This window comes from Kryptolebias marmoratus, linkage group LG20, assembly GCF_001649575.2.
Source record: "Kryptolebias marmoratus isolate JLee-2015 linkage group LG20, ASM164957v2, whole genome shotgun sequence".
NCBI lineage: Eukaryota > Metazoa > Chordata > Actinopteri > Cyprinodontiformes > Rivulidae > Kryptolebias > Kryptolebias marmoratus.
In genome coordinates this window covers 18,016,431-18,038,440 of record NC_051449.1, presented here as the reverse complement: position 1 = coordinate 18,038,440, position 22,010 = coordinate 18,016,431, and the positions used below count along the sequence as shown (strand labels likewise).

General features: G+C 39.8%; 4 protein-coding genes across 5 annotated transcripts in view; 1 reads left to right on the top strand and 3 right to left on the bottom strand.

Annotated features, from left to right (window-relative positions):
- Window positions 1–578: 578 nt before the first annotated feature.
- Window positions 579–2,248, bottom strand: LOC108238619 (zona pellucida sperm-binding protein 3). Its single transcript, XM_017420822.2, has 9 exons — window positions 2,159–2,248; window positions 1,913–2,079; window positions 1,732–1,835; window positions 1,576–1,664; window positions 1,321–1,501; window positions 1,145–1,250; window positions 992–1,077; window positions 817–908; window positions 579–749 (listed from the first exon to the last, which is right to left on the bottom strand). The coding sequence occupies exons 1-9, from the start codon at window positions 2,220–2,222 to the stop codon at window positions 685–687; spliced, it is 954 nt and encodes a 317-aa protein (XP_017276311.2). The 5' UTR covers window positions 2,223–2,248; the 3' UTR covers window positions 579–684.
- A 1,993-nt stretch (window positions 2,249–4,241) lies between these two features.
- zp3f.2 (zona pellucida glycoprotein 3f, tandem duplicate 2) lies at window positions 4,242–6,355 on the bottom strand. Of its 2 annotated transcripts, none has more exons than XM_017420826.2 (10): window positions 6,220–6,355; window positions 5,941–6,125; window positions 5,765–5,868; window positions 5,603–5,694; window positions 5,349–5,529; window positions 5,144–5,249; window positions 4,987–5,072; window positions 4,659–4,750; window positions 4,478–4,586; window positions 4,242–4,413 (listed from the first exon to the last, which is right to left on the bottom strand). In XM_017420826.2, exons 1-9 carry the CDS (start codon window positions 6,317–6,319, stop codon window positions 4,501–4,503), a joined length of 1,032 nt encoding a protein of 343 aa, XP_017276315.2. In that variant the 5' UTR covers window positions 6,320–6,355; the 3' UTR covers window positions 4,242–4,413; window positions 4,478–4,500. The 2 variants fall into 2 exon arrangements, with proteins under 2 accessions (XP_017276315.2, XP_024862682.1); XM_025006914.1 differs by having other exon boundaries at window positions 4,242–4,408.
- A 671-nt stretch (window positions 6,356–7,026) lies between these two features.
- nedd8l (NEDD8 ubiquitin like modifier, like) lies at window positions 7,027–8,578 on the top strand. The gene is made up of 4 exons (XM_017420887.3): window positions 7,027–7,189; window positions 7,996–8,043; window positions 8,143–8,225; window positions 8,321–8,578. The coding sequence occupies exons 1-4, from the start codon at window positions 7,172–7,174 to the stop codon at window positions 8,442–8,444; spliced, it is 273 nt and encodes a 90-aa protein (XP_017276376.1). The 5' UTR covers window positions 7,027–7,171; the 3' UTR covers window positions 8,445–8,578.
- A 21-nt stretch (window positions 8,579–8,599) lies between these two features.
- Window positions 8,600–22,010, bottom strand: part of ap1g2 (adaptor related protein complex 1 subunit gamma 2) — a 16,873-nt gene continuing 3,462 nt past the window's right edge. Inside the window, exons 5-22 of the mRNA XM_017420886.3 lie at window positions 19,992–20,088; window positions 19,819–19,895; window positions 19,635–19,730; window positions 18,609–18,689; window positions 18,368–18,466; window positions 18,238–18,293; window positions 17,669–17,782; window positions 15,985–16,125; window positions 15,570–15,624; window positions 14,205–14,327; window positions 13,769–13,858; window positions 12,794–12,921; window positions 12,480–12,584; window positions 12,256–12,403; window positions 11,991–12,153; window positions 11,717–11,868; window positions 10,339–10,437; window positions 8,600–10,195 (exon numbers count right to left, since the gene is read on the bottom strand). Of these exons, the coding sequence (XP_017276375.1) occupies window positions 10,088–10,195; window positions 10,339–10,437; window positions 11,717–11,868; window positions 11,991–12,153; window positions 12,256–12,403; window positions 12,480–12,584; window positions 12,794–12,921; window positions 13,769–13,858; window positions 14,205–14,327; window positions 15,570–15,624; window positions 15,985–16,125; window positions 17,669–17,782; window positions 18,238–18,293; window positions 18,368–18,466; window positions 18,609–18,689; window positions 19,635–19,730; window positions 19,819–19,895; window positions 19,992–20,088 (1,932 nt within the window). The 3' untranslated portion in view covers window positions 8,600–10,087. The remainder of the gene's footprint in view (window positions 10,196–10,338; window positions 10,438–11,716; window positions 11,869–11,990; window positions 12,154–12,255; window positions 12,404–12,479; window positions 12,585–12,793; window positions 12,922–13,768; window positions 13,859–14,204; window positions 14,328–15,569; window positions 15,625–15,984; window positions 16,126–17,668; window positions 17,783–18,237; window positions 18,294–18,367; window positions 18,467–18,608; window positions 18,690–19,634; window positions 19,731–19,818; window positions 19,896–19,991; window positions 20,089–22,010) is intronic.

Genomic DNA, 22,010 nt, shown 5'->3' with positions numbered 1-22,010 from the left:
ACCGTTGTAGTAATTCAGGCACATTAAATCTAAACTTTAAACCAGGATTGTAATGCTGTTTTGGAACCATGGTTATGCTCTTATTCAAATACACCTGTTTTATGTGCAAGTTCAAACTTTACATTTCACTTTGTGCAGGTTTAGTTGCAAAAATAGTTCAACCCTCCCATGCAGTACATTGGCTGAGAGCCTTTTAATTCTCTATACCTTTCTGAAAATTTTGACCACTTAATACATCTGGCCTTTAACAAAACCTTATATAGAGGGTTAACTGAAGTGATCAAATGACAGGGTCTAAAGAGGCATTTGGAATTTTAAAGTCTTACATGTGTTCAGATTAAATTTGATATCTGCGAAAATGCTTTGAATGCAGAGTTTTACGGCACCACAACCCAGCTTTGAGTTTTGCATTTAGAAAATTTTCACCTTCGCCAATGTTTAATTTTATTTTTTATAAGCAGCGTGTAGACCAGTGCAACATTTGGACTGCCACTGGAGTAAGCACTTTAAGTTCAGGAGACTCAAGTTTAATTTTGCAATAACTCTAAAGAGATTGTTTGAAAGAGAAGCACCACAACTTTAAATTTTGATCTTTTTTTATTGACAAGTCTGACAACTTTTTGAAGTTCTGATAAAAATTCAAGTCAGATTAAAGCCAGTCCGCAGTCGTCTCCACTGAACCCTTCAGGAGGTCAAGTCGGTGATGGTTAGTGGTCCAAGGATAGCCTTCTGCACCAGACCAGTCTTGTCTGTATGGAGAAGAACACAAGTAGACTTATAGTGTAGTTACAGCTTGGGGGTTGTGCAAATCCTTACCAGAGCCTAGGCTTCTCCTTTTCCTGGTGCTGCAGGTGGAGTCACAGCAGTCACACAGTCCACTGTATACAGGATTGTCCAGCAGCTCCCATCTGAGAACACCACAGTGATTTTAAGAGCTACACATTTGATTCTTCAGAGAATCAGTTGCACTTTTGAGCAGGTGGAGTTTTACCCATGATCTTTCACATAGTGGCAGGCCTTCTTGGTGTTGTCAAGATCAAGAGGATCCCAAGCACTAATGCTGCAATGGATATATACCTACAAGCAATAAAAGTTTAACCCTTTAAAAAAAAAATTAAAATGTTTTATAAATGATATACATTACCTCCTGTCCCAGTGCAAATTTAAATGCTTGAAGTAAGAGCTGGAGCACTGAGGATTTAACCCTTGGTTCAAATTTTGAACGGGAAGTCTTACTGTCCACAAGGCATCTGTGCAGAGGAACACAAGTTACTTCGAAGTCAAAACGAGGAATCACTTATGCCAAGACAACTGGAGTACCCCTTGTTGGTGATGATAGGATACAGGTCCAAGCCAGGCCGCAGGTCTGGAGTGGTGGCAGCGACACATTCGTCGAGCAGCACCAGCAGAGGCTGATGGGTGACCTGCTCCACCCTGGCCAAGATGGGGATCATGGAGCCCAGAGGGAAGTTCGTTGACTCGGCAGGGCCTGAGAAGTCATCTGCAAGCACAGGAACACCACTTTGACTTGTTCTAGTCACCCAAGGCTTCACTAGGAAGAGTTTAAACACCCACCATTCATGAGGTCAAGATGAAAAACCAAGTCTTCCACGCCATAAGTGGAAAACACTGGGTCGTAGATCATTGGGTACCAGTCTTTGGGCCTGAATGAAACATTTCAGTTTAGTAAAGTAAGTCTATGAAGAGTTTTATTTAAAAGCATTCACTGACCGTTCATATGTGCAGACAACTGGGATCGTGAAGGGAGGCATGTAGGCATCAGGAGAGGAGGTGTAGATCAGAGAATTGGTGTAGAGCAGCTCATTCCCAGTAACCTAGAAAAAGAAAGCTGAAAATTTTACAATCCATTTCCAACATGGTGCATTAACGTTCGTATATAAACGTTACTCACCAGTCTCTCAAAGCTGCAGTCACTGAATTCCACGTTGAACACCACCTCCCTCGCTGTGAAGCTGGTGGGCAGACAGCTACCAAGGCGGAACAGCGACGGATCAGTCTGAGATTTGCTGTCTGTCCATACCAGGGTCATGTAGTCAGGCCTGCAGTCCAGCTTCATGTCTGGGAAAGAAAACAGCACAGTTTCTACTCAAGCTGTACTAGAAAAATCATAAAGAATATTACTTTGTGAACGCATTACCTGCACTTATTAAGCTGGCAACCACCAGGCATGAGAGCAGCACACAATGCCAGAAGAGAGCCATGATGACTGAATATCCTTCACTCCAGCTGCAGGTGCTTTTATTCTCTCTAAGTGGTGCCTGTCAATCAAGGAAACTGCTTCCAGGTGGGCGTCAGAAACAGTCACAGGTGCAGCTGCAATCAGTGTGATTACAGCTAATTCATTTTGATGTCAAGAATTAAGGTTGTCACAAGTTAATATCTTTGAAAAAAAGGCAAATAATAATTAAGACTCAAGTGTGTATGGGGTTTGATGCCTTGCACACTCATGCACGATCAGTGAGGTCATCAGAAAGTCTTTAAAATAAAAGGCCTAGCATTGCTTGAAGGAATGCATATCGCCTGCTGCCTTTCATGAGTTTTAGGCTATCAATCAATCAATCAATTCACTTTATTTTGGTAAATTATCAACATTAAACACAAGAAATAAAAAGACAATAAAAAAAACAGAATTTACCAAAAAAGGCATAGGCTGAAGCCAAAGCTTATTCTTGCCTTCCCTACTTAAGTGCCTAACAACCTACCAAGATATCTTCTCAATACCTATATATATATATATATATATATATATATATATATATATATATATATGACTAACAGCGTAAGATTTTATCAATTTACATTTTAAAGCTCTTTTAAAACTCACCAAAAAAAACATAACTGAAAATCATCATTCAGGTCATTCCATAGTTTCACACCAATAACTGAAACACACCTCGACTTTACCTGACTTTTCTCTTTTGCACATTCAAATATAAACAAACCTCGCAAATTATATTTATTCTGTCTTAACTTATATAATAATAATTTCTGAATACCGGAAGGAAGACTTTTGTTCAGTTCTTTATGCAATTTTTCCAATATTTTTATGTATACAATATCTTTGAATTTTAATGTATTTCTTTGAATAAAGAGTTTATCAGTTGGTTCACAATATCCCACCTCATTAATAAGCCGTATAGCTTTGTTTTTGCAACTTAACTAAAATATCAATGGTTGTTTTACTTACATTTCCCCAAATTTCTGAGAAATAAGACAAGGCATAACCAAAGAAAAACTGATCTTGTGCTGAGAAATGACAGGGTTGTAGCTGCTTTAGTCAAACTTCAAAAAGTTAACTTTATGCTCAGTCTCACACTTAGAGAGTATGTTGTGAAAGACTCAGCTACTACCACGTCAGAATTTAGCTCAAAATTTATAAAATTGGCTAAGTTATGGCCATTTTTGTGTGTTTTGTTAGATTAGTTGTCTGTGGCAGTTTTAAAGTCAGACACACTGGGAGGCTCTGATTTGAAGAGCAGCTCTTGATTCTGTTTTGAGTTTGTGCATTAGCTGGGTCTAACATAATGTACCACCACCCTGACCTGATATGATGCACGATGTTACCAAATGTCACCAAAAAGGCTTTGGGAACTGATTCTTAAACTGTATCACTCTACAGTTGTCTGAGTTAAATCAGATTGTCTAAAGAAAAACTAGATATAAACCCTGTGCCACACAAAGGGGTCTTTTCTCCACAGATTTGTTGCTTCCATGATTGCCAAAGAAAAAAAAAAAAAAAGTTTTAGATTTTAAACTGGATGTGGCACTACCTACAAATTTTAGTCTAAATTTAAAGGCCTAGCATTCCTCAAATTGTATATCCACCATGGCCAAGTTTTAGACAAAGATTTTCAATATCAGTTTTAAGCAAACTTTGTACGTTTATTGTAGCCAAATCAGCCACAAAGGTTTGCGCAAATCTATGACTTAGGTCAGGTGAGGTGGCACCCATAAAGTAGTTTGTCGATTCCATATGTCATGTACATTGGAGTTTGAGAAATTGTTCCTCCACTTTAGGTCAATACTACCTGCCATTGAAAACTAAAAACTTAATTCCTTTGGAGGACTTGACATTGAAAGTTTAGCTGCTAAAAAGCTAGAAAAATAAAAATTGGAGTGGGGGGTTAAATGCACTACTTTAGTAATTTCATTGGCAAATACACTTCAGCTTTTTCCTTCCCATCATCATGGGAAAGTGCCTTCATAAAAACCCAAATGAGTCAAAATGACACCACATTTATTTCATAACATCAAGTCTTACAGTAGCTGTTGCAGTTTAATAAATCATAAGCAGATTGTGGACAGATTATGTCCAGAGTCCTTTAAATCACAAATTATAGGCGTGCGGTACAGCGGCCAGAAGTCTCCCCATCAGCTTAGCCTGATCCTTTCCTGTCGAGAGGAGACACATTAGTCCATGTGAAGTTTCTGAAGAGAACTTTTAGACAAATCATACCTGAGCAGCAACCGCAGATCAGACTAAAGAGTGTTCTTGATCTTTGAGCCAGGTTGGTCTACTATGATGATTGGTCCCAACACAGAATTGAAACTCCTGCTGTGAGACTCTGAAAAGACATTGAATTAAGTTTAATTCGAGAAAACTAAACCAAAACATTTAAAGTGTTGGAAAAGGTTACCCTGTTCAGACGCTCTTTTGGTGCGAGGCGTGCAGACTGAGTCACAGCAGTCACACAAGGAGCTTCGAGACGGGTCATCCAGTAGTTCCCAACTGAGAAAGATTTTGGATGAGTCATGTTGAATCCATGTTAATGGTTTCAGAAAACTGAGAGAATAGCCAAACTTTAAAGTGTCATTTACAGATTGACCATTTTACAGATTATGTTCGTCAATTTTGACACTTTCCAAGATTGAACTGAACCTGCACATTTTTAGTATCCCCATTTAGCACATTACTAGTGCCTCCCACACTTTAAGATATTCAGGTCAACTCTGCAAGATCTTTACCTTCCCTGTTCCTTTACATGGCAGGCTTTCTTTTGTCTATTAAGAACATCACTATCCCAGACAATCAGATTACAGTGGATGTACACCTGGAAAGCACAAAAGTCAAGTTGAATTTACTAAAGAAACCTCTCACGAGCAGACAATGTCTTGAACTCACTTGCTCTCCCAGACCAAACTTGAATGCCTGGAGGTAGAGAATGATGGCTGAGGAGTGGTACCGAGGAAGAAACACAGAGCTTCCCCTCTTGCTTTCCAAGAGACATCTGGAGAAAAAAAAAAAAAAAAAAAAAAAAAAAAAAAAACCTCAAAAGCAGCAGCAGGTCGTCTCAATGCCTGATCAGGCGAGGTCATCTGAAGCCTACCCGTTGTTGGCAATGATTGGGTAAACCTGGGTGCCGGGCTGCAGCTCTGGCGTGGAGGCTGCGACACATTCATCCATGAGCATCAGCAGCGGCTGGTGGGCCTTTTGTTCTACCGCTGCCCATATCGGCATGAACGAACCCAGGGGGATCACGTTCGTCTTTGCGACGCCTGTCAACTGTTCTGAGGGAAAGAGGTGGAAGAGGCTCGTGACCAGGCCCTGAATTCACACAGTTCATTCGGTAGAGGAACTTACCATTGAGAAGGGCCATATGGAAGACCAGCTTACTCTGACCTGAAGAAACACCCGAGCCAGGGGTCAAGAACTTGGGGATCCAGTTATCGGCTCTGGAAGACGACATTTCGGTTCATCTCACAGCAGATTACTTTGAGTTGTGTGTTACGCAGACTAGTTTACCTTTTATAGACACATTTGACTGGATGCCTGAAAAGAGCAGGTTTTGGTCTTGCCTGTGGCCTGAAGCTTAGTTCAGTTTGATACATTAGGTGTTTACCTTTTATCTGCAGAGAACAGACAGTTATTTAAGGACAGAATCAATTAAAGAGGCATATTGGAAATTGCAGGTACATCACCTGTTTTGTAAACCTGCAGTCAGAAAATCTGTAGTTAAAACGTGCTTCCCCCTCTCCAGTGGGTAGAACCGTCCACTTGGATGGCATGCAGCTCCCGAGGAAGAACCGAGCTGCGTACGGCACAAACTGGGGACCTACCCTCCATATGACTCGGATGGAGTCTTTTTCACACATTACTTTGATATCTGCACACAAAAAGTCAAGATCAGGGCTCCAATTACAAAACAAGCACTCAAGATCTGTAATTCTCACCACAAATGCGTATAAGTAGACCAGTACCTGGATCAGCAAGAGCTGCAGCTAAAACAGCCAAGATTACCACACCTAGGCCAAAATGAGCTCCCATGACTAAAAGGATCTCAGACTGAGTCAAAGACATACACTTTATACAGGTCCTGGGTAATTAGACGAATGACGAACAGCTGTGTGGAAGCAGTCTGTCAGAGCGATGCTTTGTTAACTGACCTTTGGAAGAAGAAGGCAGAACTTAACACTAAATGATTTCTGAGCCAAACAGATTTTGAATTTTAAAAAAAAAAAGCCACATCAAATTTTTTGTTATTGTAAGTTTTGGTCGCAACAAATGCTCATTAACCAACATGCTAAAAAGATGAAAAAGAAATGTTAAAAATATGCAAAAGACACATCATTAAGTGTTTCATTATATCAAGGAAAACAAACATACAAAAAGTATTACTTAGTTACCTGTTTTGGTATTGTTTTGTTGCTTCTGGCTAAAATTAGAGGGTTACTCAAGGAAGTAAGAAGTAGCCTAAAGTACATTTTGTATGTTCTTGTGCTTATCCGTCAAAAAAGGATGAATTATTTTATTTATTTTTTTTTTTTTTTACAATTTAAGAACAAGAATATGATTAGACACTTTATGTTAAATTACCTAATCCAATGCTAATTATTTTATTAGTTCTATTTTTCACAATAGCTACCTTTCAGAAAAAAGGAAAAGTTAAGTTAATACATTGTTAACTTACATTGTTGTCAAACAGCTCATTTAAAGAATTTACATTCCATTTTGTTTTTTGTAGCTTTGCCTTTTTTGCGTAGCGGAACCATTATGCTGCGGCGTGTGTGCGACACCGTCTGATTCAGATTGTTACACGGGAAGTAGAGTCAGGTTAGCTTGAGTAGCTGCTTGTGTCACGATAATTTGTTAATTGTTTCGTTCGGTGAGCAGCTCAGCCACTTTACTGTAGAAGTTTATTTATTTTTCAACATGCTGATCAAAGTTAAGGTAAGGTTTAGTTTTATTGGTAAATGAAGTTCATCGCGGGTGTTACGTTAGTTTGTGTAGCTCGCTGACTGGTCACCGGTTTCTTTCTGAACCCGGTTTTGTGTCTAAAATAACCGCATGTACTCTGTGAATGAATGTTAAGGCACTGGCTCAGTATAAAGCTCTTATATATTGAAAGGTTATAAATAATTAGTTTGTAGTAATCAAAGTTTAAAAGCTGTTACCGTTGATGTTAGATTGTGAACTTTGTGTGAGTTAAAATTAAGATTAAAACAGTCTTCACTTCTCACTCTAGATATTAACCAAAATCAATAACATTTTAAAGTGAGTGAGCACATAAATATTGATATACTGTTGAAAAAGCCCCACCAGTCTAGGACTGTAACAAGATGCAGAAAAAAATACTTGCTGTTTTACACTTATTTTATTATAAACTATTAATAGCCTTTAAACGTGTTTGAAAACGAATTATAGCACACAGTAACTTAGATTTGTTTTGTTAGATAAAAATAAATGAATCAAATGAACATATATCCATTCCAAGTTTTATACATGTGATAAATTGTGATTTAAAACCAAAACTAACCATTTAACCAAATTTTGACCAATTTTGTGTAATTTCTTTTAGTAAAATGAGACAACTTTGCTCTTAACTTTGCATGTTTTTTCCCCAATCATCTTAGTCAAACTCTGGCATCTTCTGTCACACATGAAGCAAATAAAATTAAGAGACCCTTTAATGTCTCTCCTGTGTTTCTTGTAGCTGGAGACATTTCAGCTGTCCTGTTTGTGCTTTAACTTTTCAGACCCTGACTGGAAAGGAAATAGAGATCGACATTGAGCCCACAGACAAGGTGACAGCTCGAAATCAAAGGAAGTCTTAATGTGAGACCTAATAAGTGATCACGTGTTCTGTTCTTTTACCATTTTCGTGCTTGTGTGTTCGTCTCAAGGTGGAGCGGATTAAAGAGCGGGTGGAGGAGAAAGAAGGGATCCCTCCGCAGCAACAGAGGCTCATCTACAGCGGGAAACAAATGTGAGCCATCTTTTTTTTTTTTCTGTAGCTGTTTCAGGACCAGCTTCAGATGGTGTCTAAACTACGTTATTCCCTCTACCCTCCCTCGCCTTTAGGAACGATGAGAAGACCGCCGCAGACTACAAGATCCAGGGCGGCTCGGTGCTCCATCTTGTGCTGGCGTTAAGGGGAGGATCGACGCCTCGCGGCTGCGGCACACACCTCTCCCCTTCGTCATGAGTTGCTGCTGACATGAGACCAGCTGAGTGCCAACACTTAGATGTTCGTGACTGTGTTGCAGCAGAAAAAAAAAAGTTAGGCTAATGCAACCAAGAAAAACAAACAAACAAACAAATCACCCCACCAAAAGAAGGACATTATGTTTCATTTGTAGATTTTTTTTTTCTTTCTTTGTAAGCCTTAATTGGCTTTTTCAGTCTGAACAGCTGATGGAGACGGCTCTGTTTTCAGAAAGAAAAACAAGTTTGAAAACACTTTTGCTTGTGAATAAAAGGCTGGAACTAAAGTGTTGTCTTTGAATTTAAAAGCACGACTGGAGCACAAACACCAAAACAAAGAACTCATAAGATTTAAAAAAAATTTTTATTAGAAAATATCATCATTCTGAATATTCAAAGACAATCTTAACAGCTGACAGAATAGTGTTCCTGCTTATTTCATTAAATTTTAGTTAAGGTAGAGATGTGAAGCTGAATAGGTTTGACTGACATCATACTTGGGTCAAAATTCCTCTTGACTTTTATCTGTAGAGCGTTTCAAAAACAGCGACTATGAAATGAGTCCCTAAGTTGATATGAACATGCTGGTTTTATCGTATGTGTTTACGATGCCTGTTTCTCCAACAGATTGTTGTAAGTTTTGTCCTTAAACTTAACAATAACATTGTGTTTAATGCTCATTCTTTTAATATCTAAAATATACATCTTGTAGGCAGGACTGTGCCTAAGGTCTTCTTGTTTTATTATACATAATCTTTATAAATAAATCCGTTTTAATTGCCTGTAAACAATTAATGAGAATTACTGTTCAGGTAAACCGATGCGTCTGTGGTTAATGAAAACAGAAACCTACCGGTTAAAAAATATTCTTGGCCTCCAAAAGACATGTGTTTGGAAAAAGCGCTAAAAGGCACAGAGGAATGAACCTGGGGGGGACCCTCACAAAAGCAAGTGAAGGTAACACATGAGGTTGTGCTTTAAAATGGATCCTTAAATTAGATGGTTTTGTGTTCTGGAAAAAAATAAAAAGAATCAAGTGTATTTAGAATAAATAATAGTAGTAGTGGCTCACTTTTCAAGTGCAAAAAAGGGTAAAAACAAATGTTTTCAGAGGTAGGGCTGTAAATGGAGTGATGTGTAGCTGACACAAACAGTAAAATAGGTTGCAGTCTTTAGAAACTTTAGAAATCCTGAATGCTTAAGAATATTTTAATTCCTTAAAATTGATAAAAATAAAAATGTGAGTTTTTCACTAAAGTCTTGAAGGCAGATAAAGAGCCCATTTAAACAAGTAAAACTATCGATTATCTATCCTGTTTATCTGTTCATGTCCAGAAATGTGTAAAAGGTCGATGGGACCTTCGAGATCTGCTGCACTCGCTTTCTTTGTGTCGTCTGTCCGGTCCTCACTGCAGCAACCCCCTCCACCACACAAAACAAAACGACAAATAATTGAGATTTGTCCTAATATACCCGCAGGTCTGCATGTGCGCACCGTTATGAGTTTGTGTTCCTGATGAGTAGAAAATGTGTAAGAATGACATTCTTCAAATATGAAAAAAATAAAAATAAGCCCAGCTAACTGAGAAACAGCCCACAGACTCCCATCAGTGAGCTGGATCCAGCTTCATCCGCGCGGTCCTGTCAGTGTCCGGCGGCGCCGAGTCCAGGGAAGGAGTCGATCTGGACCATATCCTGAACGCTCGAGCCCTGGCTGGCGTACGAGATGCGGATCCTCATTTTCAGATTAACCTGAGAGGTACGGAAGGAATTGATTTGATATCAAGCTCATATCTGTCAGATGGGACTGATTTCTGCTGCAGCCGCTCTGAGAGGCAGGTGGCAGTGTTGTCCCTCTCTTTATTCGTGTGCGTGTCTGGACTTTGCAGACCCACCTTGTTGGGGTTGTTGAGGACCACCAGCTGGGTCAGTTTAGCTGCACCTCCTGCGGGTAGGGAGTCCCTGCTGGGAGCCTTCATTTGTAACTGCACACTCTGGAGGGGGGTCAAACAAAACTCTGAGGTTGAAGCATCAGACGCAGTTTTAGTTTGATTCTATTTCCTGTACAAATGTTGACCGCAGAGAGCAGGACAGCCGTAAATTTATACCACCTGCCAACAAGAAAGCTGTCAGCAGGAGTTAGAAACTTGTTATATAAAAAAAGGTATTTGAAGGTGACTTCAAACATGCTCCAGTTTTCAAGTCTTTTAGGGTTTTAATTAAAATTAGTATAGAGACAGAAAAAGGCTGTGAAAGAATAACATTCACTACAGGTTTGAATATTTGTTGCTGTAACTTCTTACTTGGAGCTCTGACCTCTAATAATGCAAACATGAAACTGCACAGACTAAAAAGGAAAGTTTTCAGAGTACATTTGGTTTTTGTTCTTGTTTCAAACTGGATCTCAGTTCCTTAACGATTCTGAGCTTCCTGTGTTGTAGTTTAAGTCTCATTTCGGTGCTCTTTGCAGTGGTCTGACCTGCAGACTGTGTTTGACAATATACTATAGAGTTGAGCAAGACCTTTCCTGATAAAGAGGTAAAAACCTCTAGCTATCACCACAGTTACAGACTGGTGCGTTCCAGTACGACTGGGAAATGGGAATTTCCAAGTTCCTAGTCATAAATTTCAATGGGGGACAACTGGGAGCAACTCCAACTACCCCCGGATGGGATTTTAAGTTGGTGTTCGCAACTTTAATAAGAAAATTGTTACTTTTACTGTTAATCTTTATTGTTTTTCACATTTAATCACACAACTAGTACTTTTTAACGTGTATACAGCAAGCATTTAAACATGTTCCGTGAGTGGAGTGCGCATCTATTTAGTAGGATTTCATATTTAGAAACTGCGAGAAAAATAAAAGGCTTTGCTGCGGGTGTCCGTCTTGTTTCTGACTGTCACCGAGCGGGACAACTGGAACGCGGTGAAGTGGGACGTTACGTTACTCCGACTTCTCAGTACCATAAAAACTAACCCCCTAAATTATTTGCTGTTTACATTTTTAGAATGAAAAATACTCTGTTTCCTTTTTATTCCCACTCATGTTAATGACATGTTTCTAACATGGTCCTCTACCTTTAGCCTGGGCGCCGGAGGGGCTTTTCAGTATCTTAGCTGCTGTACGATATTTCACTTTATCTGAATCTGTATCTATGTAGAAGTGAAAGTGTGAAAGCTGAGATATCAGACGACCAAATGGAGGCAGACAGAGAAAGCTTGTTTCATAGGGAGACTATCTGTAGAAGATGAACAGGATGGAAGGATACAAACCTTGGGGACCGCAGCTTGCAGGGTGAAGCTGCTGATGTCTGAGTCAGAGGAGTTGGAGGCTGTGAGAGTGACTATCAGGGTGGAGTCTGATTGTTGCTCACAACTTAGTGTCAAAGTCACACCGTTTTTCTCATACACAGTCACTGTGGGAGCTGAGAGGAAAAAAAAGGCAAAATAAAAATGTGGCATTTATTCATAAACAACATTTGGAGAAAAAAAAAAGTCCCAACAAGCCAGCTTGTCGGATTTTGCCGTTTGTGAGTGAGAGGCGGACCTGGTGTTTGGGGAGTGGGCTCCAGCCCCCCCAGCAGATCCAGGAGGTCTCCTCCTGCAGTGGTGGTGGTGCTGACGGGCAGAGCCGGTGCTGTGCTGCCTACAGCCGGGCTGGGCTGCAGGGACTCCTGAGAGTCGCCCAGTAAGTCCAAGAGGTCACAGACCTGAAGAAAACCACAGGTAGAAGGAAAAACCCCAATGTCTGCATGTTGAATGAATAAATGAATGAATGAATGAATGACTGTTTCTATGTCATCATTCCATACTTGGTTAGCAGGCTGCTGTGGCAGCCCCCCCTCTTCCTGTTTGACTTTGGCAGGCTGGATCTCCTTGATGGTCCCCTCTGTTGCCTCTTCGATGGCCTGACCCTCAGAGTTCCTCTGAATCACAGGCATCCTTTCTAGCACTGCTGCCCTGAGGAAAGAGGACGTATCTCAGTTATTTTGGTCAGAAAGTGATATATTTCTTCTTATATATTTCTCCTGCCCACCTCATGTGATCATATTTTTTAAAGAGCGCGTTGTATTCAACTGCCCTCTGCTGGAGCTCCACGTCTATGCAGCTGCCGTAGATGCTGACGATGCTTCTGATGCGACTACGGGACGGACAGAAACAAAGAGGCGCTTAGAGGGACAACTGGTCATTTAAAGCAGCTTTTAACAAAAGCTTTTACACTCAGCTCTTTCTAAACAGATGTCTGAACTCTGATCCCACAGAAACCAGAGTGTAAACGGTCTGTAAACAGGCAGCTATTAAAAGACTTTCTTCGATTCTGCTCTCTGTGTGAACTGGGATTTTCCTTACTCCACATTTTCAGTGATGCGCGTGCTCAGTTTCATGGTGGCGGTGAGAGCAAAGCCTCTGGTTGTCGGGGACGACATGTGCGACTGTAGAACGGTCTCCAAAGCGTCCAGGACGTCGTCCTCCGTGACCTGATTAAAGAACAACATGGCGTCTGAAAGCTGCTATTAAATCTTCCAAATATGAAAGAAAAAGTTTTGAGTTTTTACAGTTAATATTCACTTTACTTCAGGTTGAACAAACAAAAAAGTAACTTTTATTTCACTAAGTTACAAAAAAGCACAACATTTTCCAGTACTGGTTTCATTTTTGGTATGTTTAGTTAACTAAAGAGTTAGTTCACATCTTTTGAAGTGGGGTTACTTGAAAAGGTTACGAACAGTTAATGTCTTACATGTTGTAGATAACTCTTTGAACAACCTCAGCTTGGAGAAATGGAGTTTAACTCTGACCAACAACTAGTCTAATCCAGTCTCACACCAGTTTTAGATGAATCAGGTATTCAGAAAGAAATGTTCTGCTATTCCTGCTGGAAAAGCTACATTCAGCTGCTGCTGTTTGTGCTTACAAATAACTGTAATATATATATATATATATATATATATATATATATGAAAATTACAATGATTTAAAGGTTTATAAAATAGTGTTTGCATGAACTGCTATAAAAATGTTTTACAGCAACAATCCACTTTAGTCTTCTTCGCTCAGACTAGCTGTTATATCGTCAAAATGGTCGGTCTATCTCTCCAGACTGAGCTATCTGCAACAGGTAAGATAATGATTGTTCCCCATCCAGAAGACTTGAACTGTTGCTTTAGTCAAACGCTGCAGGTGAAGCTTTATCTTTCTGTGAAATGGTGAAATACTTTTAGGACTATAAATAAATTAAAAAATGGGCTTTTTATTGCTCAAGTGTTTAGCTCTATTAATCCAAAAGCTGTCATGATGTCACAACAGGTTGCATCGATTGTTTACCTGCACAGGTTCAGCCTCCTGACACTCCCCTCTCAGCAGCAGGTCTCCATACTCTCCCACACACCAGCACGCCACCTGGACCAGAGGTTGCTGCGCGAAAAAATACGCCATTTATTCGCCGTGTCAATAAATAACTACAGACTGTCCTGAGAAGCTGTCTGTGAATGTTACATGTTCACTCGTTGTGCAGTTTTAAACTGAAAGCTGAGCGAGTCCAAAACCAGCTTTATCTGGTTCAAGGCAGCCGCAAAATGTTCTCTAAGAAAAAATATCTGCCTCTTTCCTTCTATTTGCAAGGTCATCAGAGTTTGTTTTTTTTTCTTTGAGGTTCAATATAAATTTACAGTTTTTTGCAATAGTATTTATTTATTTATTTGTAATAATTCATTATTCTTTAACCCAGAACTCAGATCAGGAACGACCCAGACACACAAACCTGAGAGATGTCCGTGAGCAGAGCCCGGTAGAGCTTTTGGACGGTGTAACAGTGCAGCTCCGAGGTGTTGGTGATGAGCTGAATCAAGTTGGGCACGGTTTCATCCCTCACGTCGCCCCCTGCCTGGTGGAGTGGGAATAACACACACACACACACACACACACACAGAAGCTCCATTAGACAGGCAGCTGGTGCGAGTATTCGGGTCACTACACATTGTTTCTCCAGACACAATGAACAATAAACCGCCTGTTATTGAAAGGTGAGCTGCTCTAATTTTAACAAACTCTTTGGGCGGGCAGCCATGAATGGTTTTTTGTTGGCATTTCTAAAAAAAAATAACTTGCAGATTATGGAATGAAGCCATTGTTGACAAATTTAAGCTTACTGCATCAACAAACCACTTCCAGTGGAGCCAGATAGTAAATTAATCAGAAGAGAAAATACTTTTTTATTTCTAAAATTTTCAACATATACTGCAAATCTCTGCTCTGCATTTATTTAAATTCTTTTCAGAAACATGTGACACAGCATGCAAGTCTTGGCAATAAGTTTTGGTCACAGAACCAAACACAAGAATTTCTACAGCTGACTTTTTTTTAATCAAGCATTTTATTATTTCTAGCTGTCTACCAACACCACTGTATCTCCTGCTGCTGCAGAGCATCTCTATCAGACTGTTCCCTCTGGTATGGACTGTAGTTTTAAAGAAAAAGCTCAGACCTACAGTGATCCTCCAATGAAACGCTCAGGTGTTAAAAGGTGTTCGGTAATATTACTGCTGTTAACTTAGCTCCACTGCTGACCTAACCGCTTCCATCTTTGTCTGAGTGGAAGCTCATCTTTACCTCACCTCAAAGCCTCAAAGCTGAGTAAGAAAAAAAAATGTTCTAAGTAAAACCTTGGAGGAACCAATCCTGATTGCCTTTGTAATAGGACTTTGTCGCGAGGAACTGATAAAAACGAGAAGTTATTAAAGTAGTAAAAGATAAGTGGTGAATGGGTTTGGTGTGTTTTGCTCAATGAATCCAAAAGCTGCCCCAACCTAAACTATATGCTGCTTTTTTATCTACTTCATTCTAAAATTGGACGATGATTAAAACAATAGATTTAAAGCTGCGCTGCAGATGAGGCAAAGCTGAACTAACAAAGCCATTAGGAAAATATGGACTGATGTAACAACAAGTCGGGACGTTTTCTCATTAACCTCGACACAAGCAGACGTTTTATTGGAAATCGAGGGTGAGGGTTAGATTAGAAAGAACGCCGGCTGAAGATACTTCTGCTTCACTGTTTAGTTCTGGGAGCTTCATCCATCTTTAACACACACTCAGCAGCAGGGTGTGTGGTGCAGACTATACTTACCGTGGTGAGGACATGCAGGATGGTGTCAATGTGCCAACGCTGGGAGGGTGCATACCTGACACACACACACACACAGCCAACTGAGTGGTGCTTGGTGAGTAACACACACAAACACACTGAATCAACTGTAATCTGCGTGCTCCCACAAACAAATAAAGGCTTCTAGTCACTGAACAACATGCAGACAACACATAAGGCATTCATCAGAAATATCTCTGCGTGGCGACAGATTCATACTGAGCCGCGTGAACGTATGAAGCATACAGAAGACACTGAGACTTTGTTGTTCTAGCCTCAGCTCAGTAGTGTGTCCACAGCAACATATTAGAAAACAGCCCATTAAGTCTATGAACATGCATGAGTGTTCAGTTTGTCTAAAAAAAAAAAATACGTTCAGCGTGGAACGCTCACTCACCTTTCGGCAGCGTTGAAAATGCCACTAGCAGCTTGAGCCCTGAGCTCAGGGGGACAGCACGAGAGGAAGATGAGCAGCTCCTTCATCATGGAGCGGATGTTGGAGGCTGACACTAAAGCCAAGGAGAGCTCCAAAGCCCGCCTACATGGATGGGAGAGCTGGTAACAGATTCTTTCAAACTGTGATAATGGGTGTTTAGTATACATTATGATGATGCTCAACTCTTTGAAAAGTAAGTCATAAAAGAAAAAAAAAAAAAAAGATTACTGTTAATGTTATTATCCTTTTTAATAGGGCTGGACATCAGTTGTTATGTTTAAATTAGATGCAGAAGGTATATTTATTGAGCTGCTATTACTTACACAAACGAGAAAAAAAAAGCATCAGTTTCAGACTGACTGACTGTAATTGATACAGTTTTTCATTGTAACGCTTTATTTAATGTACACTAGCACACAGGTATTGGAACTGGGAGATTTATTTATGCTTTGTAAAAAAAAAATGCTGTTTTAATTTCATTTGATTCTAAAACATTATAACAGAAAAACGTGTATTTTGTCGACTGTGCCTCATCTTCTCTTTCTTCAGCAACATTCTGCAAGCGTTTGGTAACTTTTGGTAAGGATCCTTTTTTGTATTTTTGAAAGTAAAATAAGCTCTCATACTGCTTGTGGGATGTGATTTCGATGTTGTGTTTCTGAAATGAACTATGTAGTAAATCTTGATACAAATGCAGCATTAATAGCGCCTTTGTCGTTGTAGAAAATACAATTGCCAAATGCACTACTGCACCCCGGTTAATCTGTGAGCTCAGAAGAAGACAGATAGCGCTGCCACCTCGACTGACAAAAGCAGCAGCGTTTATTTTGACTGTCAGCGTGGGAGGAAATTACCTGGTGAAAATATCAAACAAATACTACCACGTGGTTGAAACTGTCACACTCATGGTTCTTGCGGTGTGGTAGAAATACCACAGGTGGTACACAGGAACCTTGTAGTGGTACTCATTAGAAATCTTGGTATCAGCTATTTGCGAGTTAAAGAAACTAATTAACAATCAAAAGCTGAACTGTGATGGAAAGATAGTCAAAAAAACAAAAAACAGTGAGTGGTCTGGTCCATCTAAAATATAATCTTGGCTTCAAATGGAAACTACTGGAAACACAGTGGAAAATCCAGTGGAGAATATTTTGAGAACCCCTGTGGAAACTAGTGCAGGATGGTTAACCCGATGTGCTCGAGGCTACTTCAGCAGCATCAGCGAAGCTCCTGAACCTGCTAGCAACAAAAAAGTGCAAAACAGCAAGAAAGTTGCATTCAGGTGCTGTAAGATTTGTATTCAGTTGTGTGACAGAGGTGTGTGTGTGTGTGTGGTGCTGTTCTCAGCGATGAATGCATGGAATCATCGCATCTTAAACGGAAAGCACCAACCAGGGTTTGGTGTGTTTCTCATCAGTTTGGAGCAGTGAGTGAAAGGAGGAACGCAGGCTGGCCGATGTCAGTCAAGATCCCATTATTAACAAGTAAAGATTGTCAAAATTATTTGTTTCTAAAATTACTGAAAACAAATAAATAAAACAATAACAGATGAAAGAAGCTGACACTGTAAAATGATCATCATTCACTCTCACTCAATGACAGCAATGCTTTACAAAAAAAAAAAAAAGAAGAAGCTCAACGTTACCGTTTGACAGATGCGTCGGGGTCCTTCAGGCAGTCTACTATTGTCCCCCGGTGCCGCTGCACTGCATTATGGTCTGTTCCAACAATCTTCTGAAGAGAAGTCATAGCAATATACCTAAACAAACGCACACAGGCCTGCCAAAGTTAAAACGGTGCAGATTCACTCAGATCTACAGGAGTATCAGTAAGAAGCAAAACAAATTCCATCAAAATTCCTGTTGCTTCAAAATAAAGGCTAACTGAGTGCTTCTGTAAAATTGAAAACTTCTCAACATTCCTGAACCAATACCTCAGAACGCCACCTGAATTAACTACAGGAAAGATGTTATCTGGTAAGGCAGGTCTGACAGGAATGAACCAGTCTCATTACGAGTGCTGCTCTGCAGGAGAGAACCAGACAGACTAGTCTACTCACTGAGCCCCTATGGAGACAATAAAACAACCTAAAACACAACAAAACCTGTAACATTCTTTCCCGCAGTAAAACATGGTTGGAAATTGATCAGACCGAAGAGGCAGACAGAGACAGAAAAGTGGTGTAGCAGGGGGAAAAAAAAAGGTTGCACTGACCGAATATTCCTGTCGTTGTTCAGGAGAAATCTTCCCAGAATGTTTACAGCAAGAACCTGTGACGCAAATGAGCATTTAGTGATCGAACTGCTAATTCGAACGTGTTGTTGTGCTGAGGAGGGTGTCTCACTCTGAGGCCGCTCTCCGACTTTATGTCTAACACAGTGAGAACGGTTTCATACAGCACGGCGTTCCCCACGGTCTTCGTACTGTCTGTGTTGGTCGCCACCTGGGAAAAAAACCCAAAAGATTAGCAACAAACAAATAGAGATTGTGAGGCATTTCACAGTTTGGAAGATTACGCATTCCAGGTTCTTAGGACTAAATCTAGTGCACTGTGAGGGGGGAAAAATGAAAAAATGAATTCAAACCTGAGCGAGGAGGTCATTCATGGCGTCACTCGCTGCTTCATTGTTCCGACCGAGGACTCTGAGCAACCTTAGGACACGAACCTGCAGGCAGAGACAACAGATGGAAGGACAGCAAATCAAAAAAAAAAACCAACCCAAAAAAACGGATCAAAATATGAACCGTCTAATGTGATTTTGTTTACAAACTTTCTAAACTCAACAAGTTTCTAAACATCAAGCTAAATTTAGAAAGCTCCATCCATCCATCCATCCATCCATCCATCCATCCATCCATCCATCCTCTGCCACTTATCCGTCGTTGGGTCAAGAAGGAATTTTGCAAAGCAAGAAAACAAATAAATAAAACAAAAACTATTTGGTATGAATGAAAAAATACCAGTTTCATAATGTTATGTACATAACTAAAGTGATATACATAAAAAAAGTAAACAAACAAAACCTAATTTAACCTTCATCGTGACCCTTTATGTTTAAATGCACTCTCTGCAATATAAAGAAACTACTGCTTTAGAAATAAATTAAGATAAAAACAAAGACTCTGCAGGTAAATTGGGGCATAAAGTTTTAACTAACCGATACAACACAACACCTCACCCGCCATTATGGATCAAGATGTGTATTACAAGTCTTGTTACCGATTTTAAATTTGGTGTACAGTTAGTTATCTCTTTAAAAACTAGTCAGAAAAAGGACACAGTGTCAAAGCCAAACAACCCAAACTATAAATGAACAACATAAAAAAACAGAGTATCTGCCTACATTTCTACTTCACATTATGACAGCTTTCATTAAAAATTAAATGAAGAAAATCAAAGAACTGAGATGGAAATCTCTGGTTAAGTAGATTTTTTCCTTCAAACAGAACTTGTGATAACTCCAAAAAAACAAGTTCAAAGGTTTCTGAACAAACAGAGCTGATTACTTTCACAGAATCCCGGTGCGATGCCAGTAGAATCTTAAGAAAAACAAATCAGGATGAGTAAGTATCTATAAATAAGATTAGAAGTGATTAAAATGAAAGCTGACCTGGAGGAAAGGATCACTGACTCCTGCAACATCGTGGTCCGGAGAATAACCCGAAATGATCAGGCCTTTCATGATGTGAACTAAGTCTGGTACCGTCTGGAAGGCACACACAGCACAAACATGTTAAAACACACACGCTGCAGCAGAATGACCAGATCAGGAAGTGTGTGTGTGTCAATCAGACCTTCCTGAAGCGCTCCAGAGTTTCTGGGCTCCGCTCACATAGCTCAGTGATCAGCACGACAGCGCCGTGTAACACACCTGAGGACAAACAAAATACCAAAAAAAAAAACACACACAGATAATGAAAATAACAATAAAGTGATTAAGTTAAATCTGTCATAAAGGTCTACTAACCGTGGTTCTTCTCGGAGAGGAGGGACCGAGCGGAGGGGGCGAAGAGCTCTCCGAGATCGTGGACTTTTCTCACAATGTGAACGGCACATAACGCAACCTGAAGGGTCAGTGGACCAAAAACACATTACTAGTTTACCTTCAAAAAATCTATCTGGCTTAACCATCCATATAGCTAATAAGTTGTACAGTATCTTAGAAGGTAGTGGGAGTTATAAAACACATTTAGTTAGGTTGTCACATTTCTAACTCATACGTCAGGTAAAGAATTATGTTTGACTACAGAGAGATGGTGTAAAGTATTTATTAGTAGTTTGTATCTTAGCTAATAATAATAAGCCTACTAGTCTCAGTTTGGAGACTCTGGGAGGTTTCCTGATGGGCGAGTCACATTAACTCCCACAAGAAGAGTGGAATTTGCCAAATGGAACGACTCAAACCTGAAAGATTTTGCAGCTGTTCAGGCAAATGCTATATTGTGGACTTCTGTGCCGAACAGCATCACAGCCTGGGTCCACGCTGCGAGGCAGAGCTGCAAACCAATCATTGCTACCTTCACGGTGGTTTGTGTTGCAACACAAACGTCCGGTGGCCGGAAAACACAAAATAAAGTCTGAGGACAAAACGGCCTTATGGAAACTTACAAAATGCAGCATTAGCTTGAACCAGTAGGAGGTTGGGTTTTTTTTATGACCTTGTTGTTGGCTCAGTCTGTGCAGAGATCAGCTCCGAATCCTCCTCACAGATTCTCCAAACTGAGAGGAGAACGATTCCCGTCTACTGCAGGTAGGACACTGACTTCTCCTCGCTACTTCAGACAAACGCACTTCCAGAAAACTAAAATATCCTTTTGATGTGGAACCCCTTTTGAATGTCCCACACTGGATCTATTTTTAAACATTCCAAGACGTTTGAAGAACGCGTGTTTCAAACTCCGGTTTAAATTAGTAAAGATATTATTCTATTGCAGCTGTTTACCCTCTGATTTATATGCTGTTCCAAACAGGTTGTTTTAGTGATTGTAGCTCGTTTTAGACATCAGAGCCTGACAGAGCTCCTCACGGCTCATTTTAGGGCTGTTTGTGTAAAACCTGTTGTGCGCTGATGGGTTTCATTTTTAGTGACATTTAAATGCTTTGCAACCAAAAAAGACAAAGAAACATCAAATTCTTCTATTTAGGACATTCTAAGCGCAACGTAGTCATAGCAATATACTTAAAGGGATAGCTCAAATCGTTTGAAGTGGGGTACTGTGGACAGATTATGAACAGTTAATATCTTACCTGTTGCACCAGCTCCGTTAGGAGAAACAGAGTTTAAATCTGACCAGGTTGATAAATAAACAGCTAGAGCCAAGACCGAAGCAGACTTTTGCCAGATTTTTTGTTATTTTTGTGGGCGGCATTACTTCTGCATCAGATAGTTCTTCTGCCATGTCCCACTTGACATCTTCTGTGACGCAGCATGTGTTTCACCTGGATCACAACAGGGAACGGACCGCAGACTGACTCAGTCATACCAATAAATTATCGTCAACTTCAATCTGATGGAAAGTTTCTAAAATTTTGAGAGGTCTGAATAATGAGCCTGTTTTGAGACGGCAGTAATCTGCTTTGGTCTTGGCCACTCTCGGACTAGTTATTAGCTTGTTAATAACTAGATTAATCTTGAATTTTTTCAACCTAAGGTCATTCATAGAACTCTCTACATCAGTGATTCCCAAATGTGGGATTGGGATTCTACATAAAAACAATAAGTGTGGGGTCTTGAGAAGATCTATGGAAGTCAAATAAAATGTAATTATAGTATATTTAGCTTTAACTGCTACAAAGAGATAAAAAATAATGATCATTAATAATCTTTGTTAAATAGCTTACAGGTGCTGGTCATAAAATTAGAATATCATGAAAAAGTAGATTGATTTCAGTAATTCCATTTAAAAAGTGAAACTTGTATATTATATTCATACATTACATACAAACTCATATATTTCAAATGTTTATTTCGTTTAATTTTGATGAT

Bases quoted from the DNA above. Each gene is read 5' to 3' on its own strand.
- LOC108238619 (XM_017420822.2), bottom strand. From the start codon at position 2,222: ATGGCTCTCTTCTGGCATTGTGTGCTGCTCTCATGCCTGGTGGTTGCC. The intron at 1,836-1,912 runs GTGAGTAACGTT...TTCTTTTTCTAG, and splicing joins ACTGCAGCTTTGAGAGACTG to GTTACTGGGAATGAGCTGCT. The intron at 1,665-1,731 runs GTCAGTGAATGC...TGTTTCATTCAG, and splicing joins GTTGTCTGCACATATGAACG to GCCCAAAGACTGGTACCCAA.
- zp3f.2 (XM_017420826.2), bottom strand. From the start codon at position 6,319: ATGTCTTTGACTCAGTCTGAGATCCTTTTAGTCATGGGAGCTCATTTT. The intron at 5,869-5,940 runs GTGATGTACCTG...TGTTCTCTGCAG, and splicing joins ACTGCAGGTTTACAAAACAG to ATAAAAGGTAAACACCTAAT. The intron at 5,695-5,764 runs GTAAACTAGTCT...GTCGTCTTCCAG, and splicing joins GTCAAATGTGTCTATAAAAG to AGCCGATAACTGGATCCCCA.
- nedd8l (XM_017420887.3), top strand. The intron at 8,044-8,142 runs GTGACAGCTCGA...GTTCGTCTCAAG, and splicing joins ACATTGAGCCCACAGACAAG to GTGGAGCGGATTAAAGAGCG. The intron at 8,226-8,320 runs GTGAGCCATCTT...CCTCGCCTTTAG, and splicing joins ATCTACAGCGGGAAACAAAT to GAACGATGAGAAGACCGCCG.